Raw genomic sequence first — 12,142 nt, 5'->3', positions numbered from 1 at the left:
CTTATATGGACGTAATGGATGCGTAAATTTGCACTGGTAGTGAAACCCTCCAAATTACCACAATCCAGAACTGTACTGATGGCATATGTATGGATATATCCACAGACTTGATGACGTACACGGAAACCTTCGAAAGTCTTTACTACAATGACTTGATTTATTATCGCGTCCCCTACTCGACGGTGAAAACAATGTCTTTAAATCAGTCTGCGAAACTATTGCGCATGGCTGGTAGACGATGATGCCAGGCATGATTGGCGCAAACAATATACCATGAAATTCATACTCAAAGGCAACAGCTGGAGCCCAACTCTTTGATCACATTACACCACCTCCCGGTAAGTCTGTCATGTAACTTTATATATTGACATTAGAGAAGAGGTGTACCTAGGATTCATTCGCCTATCCGCAGCTTAACAAGTCAGAGATCGCAATACATGAGATATGAAAATGTATGTTTTCGCAGCAGGAATTCACTAAGATCTTGGAAAAGACATGAGTAGCCTGGAGGAAGAAAGTATAACATTGGGCTCCTTGCGAACATTCAAGGGGTGGCCGTGGTATTTGAGCTCAAAAGATTCGATTTGAATTTTGAGTAATTAATGTGCCAATTACAATCTTCCAGGGGGATTCTGCGTTGAGGTTTTGTCTTAGTCATCCATCTTCTTTCAATCACGAAGTGTCATATTCGGCACAACTTCGGTGATAGACAGCTCATGTCTCCAAGACCAATCAATAACCAGTATTTGAAATTTCTCGTGACCTGCTCTTTTGTTGCATATCTCATTTTTCGATTAGTATAAAAATGCTAGCCACCAAGGCAGGAAGTAGAAAGCAATGCCAGAAACACAAAGCAGGGCTTTTTCAATAAACACGAAACTTTGTACTTGGTAGATCAAGCCATCTTCGATTGCTCAATCTGGCAGCTGGAAGACAATGAGCATATACCAATAAGACGTCGCAGACTCTAAATGAGTTGAAGCAGTATATCGTATGAATGTTTCTCCTGATCTGCTTTAATATTCAATTTCCCGGCTTCCCTCGATTCATACCTCTCAGAACTAAACCAAACCAAACCGAACCGCAAACCGAACCGCAAGCCAAGTCAAGCAATCGTACATTAAATGTAATTTTCCCAATTTCCCAGGACGAGGTCATTGCACACGGCAAACCTCTGTACAGGTTTCTTCAACGCATTAACATTTATTTCACTGCAAGCTTCGAAAAAACATCGCCAACAGATTCCATGTACAGATCAGAATATAAAGACAGGCGAAAATAACAAACAATGGTCTCCAAAATGGTCCTCTTAACTTTCCACCTGGTGTAAGACCCCTCGAATACAAGAAGAACAACATCCCTATCTCATCCCCAAACATGTCTTTAAAGGTATCTAAACCATACTGATAGAAGTCTGATCCCCGGCCATATACCCAATAAGACGCGATCTCATTCGCGTCCTTAACATCACACTGGTGGTTTTGAACAAGGAGGCTCGCCAGATACTGGCGGATATCGGAAGGCGACATATTTTTGGGTCTTTTACGATGAGTTAGTCGACTTTGCCTGCCAATTTCCGTATTTGGAATGATACAAAACAAAGGGAAACACTATTTCTAGATAACCTGAACTAACATTGTGAGATATTTATCCGGGCTTGATTGGCCCCTATACTGAGGTAACGTCGCTACCATGTTGATGTCTGAAAATTGGGGGATTGTCTTTTGCTTTGGAAATTGTGGGTGCGCTATTCCCTTGAATTTGATCCAGGTAGACTAATCATTGAAGTCAATGATGAATGCTGATATACTCACATATGAACCAGCCGAGAAAAGTGTCGATATCAAAGACCTCTATTTCTTTCTCCAGCCTACAAAGAATTCACGCGCCTAAGATTTTCGCTAACAATGCCAGAAACGGCGTTCCACCTTTGTCTTTAGTTTCGTCCAATTGTGTATTCGAGCGGAATAATAGTCTATGCTAGTTTATGTCCCTCTACACAAGAGAATCTTGTCCTTCTAGATTGCTTTGTCGAATCAAATCGGGATCTCTTGAGTGATACTGGGACCCTGGCTGTCCAAACTTTATACCACTAATAAGCATCAAAGCCAGAAGGCGAAAGATATGGTCATCTAGATAATGGGGTTCCGTTTGATGAGATACGAATTGAACATTCGTGAAGTCGGTTCTCTCTGGGAAAGGGAATCTAGAATTGCCTGACATCGAGTGAAAATGCTCAACCATTTGAATGCCGAATGTCGTCCTGGATTCCCCCCATCCTGCCCCATCCCGCTTTTGTTAACCCCAGCTCTTGAAACATTCTTACACCAATATACTCATTCAGCTTATAGGCCTGATGCCCACAAACTTCGCCAATCAGAACTAACTCTATTAGTCAGGATTCATTGTTCCCTCTTAACCTCGGCTGATATATCTAACATGGCCAGTCATCTCCCACTTAGAGCCAATGAAGTTGAATTCTATGAGTTTGTTGCATACCTATGAATGCAATTTACAGGATTCATTCTGACAAGCGCAATTACCAGTTCCAGACCCATTTTCCGGAACAGGTTGCCGTTTTCATCGCTTTAGTAAAGTGGACTTTAAAAGAAAGAATGCAGATGCTTGTTGGTATCACAGTTCCTATTCAATACTATACGTAATCCAATGCCTTTTTTATACCTTCGTTCATTCTCAATCTGAGGTCTCGAACTCGAAGAAATATATTCATTCTACACATCTACCCGAGAAACTCATCAAAGTCCTCTGGTAGCAGCCGTTCTAGCCAAGCTCATGTAATGTAGATGTTGCTATGGCGATAACGAGCATTCGTCTTACTGTGATATGCCACTGATCATAACCACATAGCAGAAGGTTTTGGGTTGCTTTTGAATCCTCCCAAGCTTGGTCACCAGATTTTGCTGCAGGTATTACATATTGAGTTGTCTATTCGAATCAAGCGTTTCTCAATACTTCTCAAAATTTCCGCGTTGAGATTATGCGGAGAGAGTTAGGCTCTAGGGCATTCTGGGGTATTTGTACCCAACTATACCGTTTGAGTTTCTGCCGTTATGATCCATTATCCGCTTTTGTCTTACTATCATCAATTTCATTTCAAATCCTATCGAAGCTGTCTTTTGAACTGATACTGACTGTTTCTTCGTTGATCAGGGAGCATCTCTTGCATCTTGATACGAAGTTTATGAGCAGTGATTGTTCATTTTCCAGATCTTCGGTCTTCTTCCTCTACGTGTGAAATTTTTGTTTTTTCCACGTTATCGATCACATTCATCGTTCTAGGAGTAATCTTAGAAGACGCATCTCTACAGTAATGAACAATGAGAATCACTTCAAAAGACGTAATCAAAAATTATCATTAACTGTCTTCAATCTAGAGAATAAAACGATCTCTAATTTGAATAAACTATTTTACCATACCCTCCTTTTCATAGCCTTCATGAAATATTACATATGTCATAGCGAGCAACACTCTATAGATTTAAGTCTCGCATGCATCATCATCATCAGCACTCTCATCGCTAGTGTCCCCATCAACCGCTCTGTCCACTGCACTCGATTTTCCAGTCTCAATCGTAATAGCGGACTCAGAGGTAGTGCTCGTGGAAGCAATGCTGGTTGATGTGGAGGTGGCGTTGCTCAATGGATAGCTGGCGGAAATAGTAGCTACTGGCAGAGAATATCCAGAACTGACACCGGTAGAGATTGCGGCAATGGATACTGATGTGACTTGTGTGTAATGTCCAGTACCGTTTGTCGCACTCGATGGAGCCCCACTAATGTATGCACTCGCAGTCGCAGTGCTCGCTTTACTAACAATCGTCGAGTATGCGCCGGTCAAATTGAAGAAAGCGGATTTGGTAGGTAAGACATAAGTTGCTGTAGCATTAATAGCAACAGTCGCATTCGTGGTAATATTGCTGCTCATAACAGGATCCAAGCAGCCGTTATACAAACTATCACACATGCTCACGAGAGATTCGTCCCCGGAACTGCGGCACGTGTCGAGAATGACTCCGCAGTCATTTTTGCAGGTCGCGTAGTCAGAATTGCAGACATTTGGGGCTTCGAGACCAGCGAGTGAACAGGCGTAGTATTTCGAAGAGCAATCTTGACCGGTAGGAGTGGTATCGTTGGAGGAGAAAGATACGAGACAGGAGTCATAGAGTCGAAGGGCTTGGGATGCAGTAGTGGTTGAGTTGTCGGCAGAAGTACCAGTAATATCGTAAACGGAGCTGCACTTGTTTTTGCAGCTGGCCATTTCCTATGTTCATGTTAGTGATATTCCATAATCAAGATTTCTCACGAGAATTATTCGTACCGAAGAACAAGTATTGTCGGCCCCTCCATTATTTCTACATTCAGTGAACGAAGCCACACAATCCTCTCCAATGGCAGCAGTTGCAGATGTGAAAGAAACAAGGCAAGACTGATATTGTTTTTGACAACCTGCGGTGAGAGCTGGATCTCCAGAACTTTGACAAATATCGAGTGCCACGGAGCACGTGTTTTTGCAACTGGCTGCATCGGCAGCGCAGGAGTTTGAAGCATCGTCGCAAGAAAGGAGACTAGTAGCACAATCAGGGGTCGTAATGGTGGACTCGAAGTTGACGAGGCACGAATTATATTGCATAAGACATGGCGCTTCGAGGGATTTGTCACCGGAGCTCAGACAGGTTGAATAACTTGTAGAGCACGCACTAAGGACCAGAGAGTCAGTAACCAGAGACTTAAGATAGGCTGCCAAATAAAGTTTAGACTTACGATTTGCATTGAGCTGCCTCAGCATTGCGAGCATTGTCCTCTCCGGTAGATGACATATATTTGGAAACACAATCCTGGCCAGTAGTGGTAGTGGTTGTTTCCCAGGCAAAAGTCACAAGGCAGAAATTGTACTGTTCCAAGCAAGGAGCGTAAAGAGCTGGGTCACCTGAACTGAGACAAGTGGAATATGATGTGGAACAATCGGTCTGCATTAAGATTTTGGTGTCAGTAAGAGCCTCGGTTTATATCGAAGAATAGAAGGATTTTCAAAGAGCAAAGGGTAAGGAGCTATACAAACCTTGCAATTGGCGTTATTGCTTTGACATAAGCTGTCTTCATTTCCCTCATTTTCACATTCGGTGAATCTGGAAACACAGTCGGTATTGTTCAACAAGGTGGTAGTGTTGAATTGGACAAGAGCTGAATTGTATTGTTCTAGGCATGCCGATTCATCAGCCTGACCGCTAGAAAGACATGTGGAATAGTTGATGCTGGCCTCGTTCTTGCAAGTTGCTGATTCAGAAGCACATGTATTCGATTCGCCGCCTTCATTTCGACATGCTGTAAAATTGTAGAGTTAGCAATTGCCTATCCGGAAGAGTTGTGTTGCTAGGGCAGGAGGAAAGGATGTATGTTTGGAAGTAGAATGAATATACAAGATGTGATTTCAAAACATCTATCAGACCGGGGAATAGGTGAGTATCATGAAAGCAATAAACAGTTTAGCTTACATGTAAAGCTGCTGACACAATCCAGGGCAGTTGAAGGCGTGAAGGAGTCTAAGCAGTTATTGTACTGATTCATGCATAATGAATCATCAGCGCTTCCACTACTAAGGCAAATCCCATAAATCCCACTACACTTGTCCTATAAAAACGTAAAGTTAGTCATTGGCCATCAAAAACGTCGATTCTCAATAAGGGAGCGGCCGGGGTGAATGGAAGAGGTCATGGAACTGCTAAATTCTAATAGTTTCTCGAAATGAGAATGGAAGGGGCGTTGGCTTAAAAAACAAGAAAGGATGAGGGGTGCGAGGAGGACAACTGCCTGTGCCGCATGATTTTCCGCGATGACCGGTACCCTTCACGTCCGCACTTGATGTGAATCTTCAAATGAGATTTCTAAATAACAAGATGAAAGAACAGGAAGAAGAAGAAGATGAGGAGAACAATCAAATGTGTATTGGAATGAGAGTTTTGAGATACGCGAGGATACACAAGACTGAGAGAGAAAGAGAGTTCGCGGTAGACATCGCTCACGTAAAAGAAATGATGGTACTCACTTTACACTGTGCTGTGTAAGAATTGCATGTGTTATCGGCGGTGCCATTGGCTCTGCAAGCCGAAAATTGGGAGACACTATAAGATGAAGGAATTAGTTTTTTCTGCATACAGATTTTTTTTTAGAAACCCAAAGCCATGAGTTACGCGGCAAGATACCAAAACGTAACATGCAAGGTGGAAAATAGTCGCAAAGTCTGAAAAGGGGAATCGAAGAAGCGAGGAGAACTTTATGATGTCTGATCTGATATCACTTACCAGTCGAGGTTGGATGAAGATTCTCTAGTAGAGAATACACTGAAAGAATCGAGACAATTGTTATATTGCGTGCTGGCTGCCGAGGAGTCTGGGGATCCACTAGTAAGGGCCGTGGCATAAATTGTGCTGCATTTGTCCTTGCCTGGTTCCATTAGTCTTTTATTCCAACTACAACCTTATCATATGAAGGCACCCTACATTGAGCTGCATAGCTATTGCAAGTATTATCTGCCTCTCCCGAGTCGTGACAAGCCGAGAAAAGAGATGCACAATCCTTTCCAGCCGAATCCTCTGGTGTGGTGAATATGGTGAAGTCGTTCAAGCAAAGATTATAGGTATTCATGCATGATGATGTATCTGACGACGAAAGACAAGATCCATAGCTGTCGGCACATGAATTTTTACACCTTGCATTGTTAGATTGGCATGTGTTGTCTGCTCCGCCCTCATCCAAACACAGTTGATAAGAGGAGACACAAGATTTAGCACTGGAACTCGAGCTTTGAGCGGCAACCAGAGTCAAGAAACCCAGGTTGATAATGGAAGAGACAGTAGTCCTCATTTTGGCAAGGAACGCCGGATTATGTTAACGAAAGTAGTTGTTTTAGTTGCAATGTTCGACTGGAAACGACAGACTAGATAAGTTGGATGGAAAAAAAAAGATATAGACAGAATGACAAGAATGGACATGGGAATATTAAATAAAAATAAGAAAGTTGATGGCACTAACCACTTGAACAGGCCATCGTTGACATCGTGTATACTTTGTTTGGTGGAGCTGGTGGATATACGATAAATTCTTAAAGTTATGGAGTAACCATGCAAAATGATCATCCATAAATAGATATGTGGTCCACAACAAACCCAATCTTTTCATGTCGCCCTCAATATTGGCTATTGAGAACGATTGAGCGTTAAAGGGAAGTTCAATTACATTACTAGTTACAATTCGAAGACATCTTCAGTGCTTCATTGCAATTGAAGTTGCGGAGTTGTATAGTCGTGATCAATGAACGATGTGGGTTTGAAGTTTCAACGGTTCATCCGATCTCTCCGCTCGTGTCGTTCAATCTCCTTAATTTCCGACAACCGCCAAGATTCGCGTCCTCTTCGGCTTGGATAACCAATCTCGGGAAACTAAGCGGAGCAAGGTGTTTCCTAGAGAGAATCTCTAAGGGGAAGTGGATTCCAAATATACGAAGCCAACAAAGAAAACATGTGTTGGTGTGTGCATCAGTCCCAGGCTTGTAGTTGCTCCATTGAAACATGCCAAATATAGTTTTTTAGATAGTGTACCTGCCATGCGATTATCAATTACTGAACAGTCGAATGACGATGAGAATTGACTTGACTTCCGAGTTTCCGAGAGGCATGAAAAGCTTATCATGAATCTTATGATCCACTTGAGCAGAGAATTTCTTACAACCTCACTGTTGCATTTCCAATTCCCAAATTTCAAGGGAAACATGAATTGGGAATTTCTCTCCCATGTATATTGCACTTGCGTGTGGCTTAGATGATTTTTGATGGAGCTAAGAAGATCGCTCAAGGACTGTGAGATTTTCGTATGTGCTAGCACTATTATCACGTGTATATCACGTGAAATAATGATTCAATCGATCTCAACGCAAGAACTTGCTGGTATCTAGATATCGCCGCAAGGGGTTCTAAATCTGCACTCACGCACCTCAATCATGACTGGCATCTAAATTGTTCTTAAAAGCTCGCGACTATTCCTGCCACCAAGATTTTTACCTCTAGACGTGTAGCAAGTAAGATAACCTTGACCAAGGTTGATGGCAAGCAACATTCTCAAGAACAGAAGTTCTCAATCCAACACCATTGAAAAGTACAAGACGAAGAATGACATGTGTCTTCTCTTATAATTTCCAGATTATGGTTTAAGACATGTAAACGCACGGGCCAATTCTCAACTTAATTTCGTGAGTTAAAAGATACGTTTCTCTGTACTCTGGTAAAATTGTACGTGTCGGCAATAGATATATTGGTTTATATGAGATACACTCACGCCAACTATCCCTCCTTGCTTATTCAACACTGTCGTTGTTATATTTTGCAGTTCTAAACTTCCACTCAAAAAGTTTCTCAATGAATAACAGACTATTACATCATTAGCTCATCTCAACATCCCCAACAAAATGTCTCTTTCGAAACTTATCGGCTTCACATACTCAAAGTCTCTCATCTACTTTCTTCTTTTTACTGTCACATTCTCGATTTTTTCTTTTTCGCAACAATCTTTTGTTCTCGGAGGGAGATTCCGTCCCAGATTTTCACTCGAGTTCATAGACTTTAGAGATCAGGGGATGAGGTTGGCGAAGGAAGTTCATCTATGGAGTGTTTTACGTATGCCTGATTGACAACATTTCTTTCTTCCATGATGCAGATTGTATAATGTGTGAGGCTTGAGGTGTACAATTAATTGTATAATATTGCTACAAACATTGCAGAAGCAACTCGGATATCAAAGTGGTTGCAGCTAACATTGAATCTAGCTGCTGGAACCCTTCTCCCACTTCAGTTTCTTCCGATAGTGAGGAGAAAGTACGTGGGCTTGCATAGATATTTGGGAAGAGCCTTGTTTTTGATGCTACTGGTTGGCAACACATGTTGATGAAACCCCTATCCTTATTGTCTACTTCTGCTAATCACACAAGAAGGTGCTTTTGGGATTGCTCATAATTCCTTCGGAGGGACTCTCGAAACTAGAATCTGGGTATATACCCTTGGTGTCATGGTATCTTTTGCATTACTTAAATCCTGGGTTGCGATTAGACAGAAAAGAATTGCAGAGCATCGAGTTTGGGCTATTAGGACTTGGGGGTGGACAGGCTGTGTAAGTCAAGACTATTATTCCCTCCTCTCTGCGCTCGTTCTCAATTATGGCCGAAAATTCAATCGAGCTCATGTCTTTTATCAATCTTATATCATTGTCAGGAACTAAAAGTTCTTCAGATCTTCACTATGCGCTTGTTCATGTTCTTCCTTGCTCGATTTATTCTTTCACCACACACCCGCGATTTTTATTCCGTCACCACTTGTTCCATTCTCCATCAATTATACACCACTCATTCGCACCCCCTTGAGCTTATTTCACAAAACTATCCTGCATGTGAGAATACATTGTTGGGGCTATCAACACATGAAGTACACATTCCAGTTCAACTTGGATACTATCCACCAGAACGTATGTCGATGACTTTCGTTATGGTATTTGGGACGTCAGGATGGCTGGCAATGGTACTACATATGGTGATCGTGGAGTGGTGGTTGCACTGGAGTGCTAATGAGAGCAAGAAAGATGCCATGAAGGTGAAGAAATGACGAAACAGTGGGCAATGGAAGTTCAGTAAATTTGAAGTCTGATAACACATCTGTACTTTGAAAATGAACCTTTGGATGATTGACACGAATAATCGCTTGTTTTTAGCTATCTGCCGATAAGTTCTGCCTTCGAAGGGTTGCTGGGCTAATTGTTACCTACGGTTGAAGTGAAAGGAGGAAGTAACGCTTCACTTTGAATGTTCTTTCTTTCCACAGTCAATAGAGTGTAAAAATAACAAATTTTCTACATGAGGACCTTTTATCATGAAACACATCTCCTTCTCGACGCCAATCTTAACGAGTTAACACTGATAAAAACATTCTTCCATTGTTTCAAATACAACCATCAATTACTCTGTCATCGACTAAAGATAGCAGCCATATCAATTTCAAGACTACAAAGTCAGGCAAAGCGCTTGAATCAGAATGTAGGCCTTGATTTCTTTCATAGAACAATGTTTTCTGCTTGACCCAAGACAGAGTCTGATTTGTGTACAACGTGTCCAGGCCTCATTTTACGACTGGAAATCTAGAGAAAATCGACTCCCAGGATGGATTCTTGGGAACCGTAATGGGAAACGAAGCAGCTATCAAAAAGGTATATAGACTCGCGATACTCCAAGCCAATATACCGATACATTTCTAGAGAAAACCTAGCAAAAAACATGTTTCGGAGAATGGTCTGGATAATTCAGTGAAATTCAAAGAATTGGAAGTGAAGGAGGAAGCCCAGAGTGTAAGTTGTCATTCATTTGTTTCGAAAAGGAGGATTCAACTAATTACTTTAGTAAAGAACGGAAACACATCGATTGACTTTCATCCACCAAAACATGGACCAGAATCCATTGAATCTAAACGTGAGCGTGGGCGTTCTTCGAGCACAACGCAGCGAGCCTTACCTACAGTACGTCGTCACTCACCTGCAACACATCCTTGCTTTGAGGATTATGAAAATCATATGGCCTATCAGCCGAACCTCCCTCGCTTGCAGAAAACTCAGTTCATCTGTTTTGACTCCATAATGGAGTGGCGTGAGTCAGTGCTCGATGACTACAATACCTTCACTGAAAATAGTTTGAGGTGGGGCGTAAATGAATTGAAGGTTGGACGAATCCCAGACGATCAGTCACAGAGTCTAAATGGTGGTGCATCTGCAAAGAATCTCGAAACTATCAATCATTACGGCACTGTATTCTATTTGAATATTTACGAAGAGGAGATGATGGCGGCGTGTCTTACATTAGTTGAGTTGAGCCAGCCTAATAAAGAGAAATATTTGAATATTTCATCAGAACACGATCGAGATTTGATCTTATCGACGGAACAAGAATTGGATGCATGTTTTACATTAATCGGATTCAAAAGGGAGCGTTGCTTCTTTACTTCGGATAAAAGGGCAGACCTGTTTGGTAGAGCAAAAAAACTGCGGGGGTTTCAACGTGGATTTTGTGAGTTTATCTCTGGATGGATTTGTGATACAATGACTTACATTTTTCTAGTCGAACATACATGCGAACAGCACTCTATGAGTAATCCAAAAGCAAAGGAAACCGTCATATCTGACACCCGGTAAATGTCAAGTGATCTAGTTATTAGGAAAGAGGACGAGGAAAGGAAAAAAAATGTGGCTTGGGAGAAACAGTTGATCAATGTGATCATGAAGAACTGAGTTGACGAATTGGAGCAAAAGTCCAAGGGAGTAAACGAGGGTAGGATAATTTTACGAATGATTGAGCCTGAGGTAATTGGGCATGCGTACGACTCGCAGGATACTCACAGTGCAGTGATTATAGTCCAGGCATAAGATGTCTTGATGACCTACATCTCTCGAGGTCTTGACTTCATTGAAAGCATTCAATCTATTGTTAGCAACAAAACAGGCATAATCATGATGATATCTCTGAATGGTTTCTTTGACTTTCCCGACATTGACAATGATCGAAGCTTTGAGAAATTAGATCGGTTTGAGTTAAGATCTAGATGCGAATGTGGGCAGGTCGCAATGCCTCCTTTTTTGCATAAGAAAGAATGGGCGAGTGGAGAGATGAGTCTGTGGTACTTCCCAGAAAGTTCTGATAAATATCATATTTAAAACAAAGGAATTCATAGTGATTTGAGATGGACAATAATAATGCAGTATTGTGTCATTCAGTATATTCCTAGATTGATGTGCCCCGAAGCATCATCATGTAGTATCTCGTAATCATTAACCAGTAGCTAAATGTAACCCAGAGACCGTATGCTCCGTGTTGATAAAGAAATCGAAATGAATCAGTGTACCGTTGCTGTTCCTCCGTTGTACTACGCCATCAAAGAGAACTCCAAGGTGTACAACTACCAGAGTTGTCCACGTTATATTACTCGATTATCGATGGGTGACCTTCGTCGTCGTTGAGATCGAATTCTAGTTTGAAGAGTCAGCTGAGAGCGCAAGTAGAGGAAGATGATGTGAAATACTTCGTAGTGCGTTTTGTTTC

The 12,142-nt window shown here is 41.7% G+C and overlaps 3 protein-coding genes across 3 annotated transcripts; 2 read left to right on the top strand and 1 right to left on the bottom strand.

The window, feature by feature from the left end:
- Positions 1-3,499: 3,499 nt before the first annotated feature.
- Bfra_010613 (uncharacterized protein) lies at positions 3,500-6,882 on the bottom strand (the record flags this gene model as incomplete). Its single annotated transcript, XM_037340944.1, has 8 exons — positions 3,500-4,282; positions 4,340-4,718; positions 4,783-4,988; positions 5,081-5,343; positions 5,514-5,649; positions 6,065-6,140; positions 6,321-6,462; positions 6,519-6,882. 8 exons carry the CDS (start codon positions 6,880-6,882, stop codon positions 3,500-3,502), a joined length of 2,349 nt encoding a protein of 782 aa, XP_037186587.1.
- A 1,597-nt stretch (positions 6,883-8,479) lies between these two features.
- Bfra_010612 (putative microtubule associated protein) lies at positions 8,480-9,285 on the top strand (the record flags this gene model as incomplete). Its single annotated transcript, XM_037340943.1, has 2 exons — positions 8,480-8,687; positions 8,999-9,285. The coding sequence occupies 2 exons, from the start codon at positions 8,480-8,482 to the stop codon at positions 9,283-9,285; spliced, it is 495 nt and encodes a 164-aa protein (XP_037186586.1).
- Positions 9,286-9,913: 628 nt separating this feature from the next.
- On the top strand, positions 9,914-11,238 carry Bfra_010611 (uncharacterized protein; the record flags this gene model as incomplete). Its single annotated transcript, XM_037340942.1, has 5 exons — positions 9,914-9,966; positions 10,173-10,263; positions 10,312-10,401; positions 10,459-11,113; positions 11,165-11,238. The coding sequence occupies 5 exons, from the start codon at positions 9,914-9,916 to the stop codon at positions 11,236-11,238; spliced, it is 963 nt and encodes a 320-aa protein (XP_037186585.1).
- Between the last annotated feature and the right edge of the window lie 904 nt (positions 11,239-12,142).

This window comes from Botrytis fragariae, assembly GCF_013461495.1.
Source record: "Botrytis fragariae strain BVB16 chromosome Unknown tig00000797, whole genome shotgun sequence".
NCBI lineage: Eukaryota > Fungi > Ascomycota > Leotiomycetes > Helotiales > Sclerotiniaceae > Botrytis > Botrytis fragariae.
Note: the sequence above shows the minus strand (reverse complement) of the source record. Positions and strands in the feature narration are given on the sequence as shown.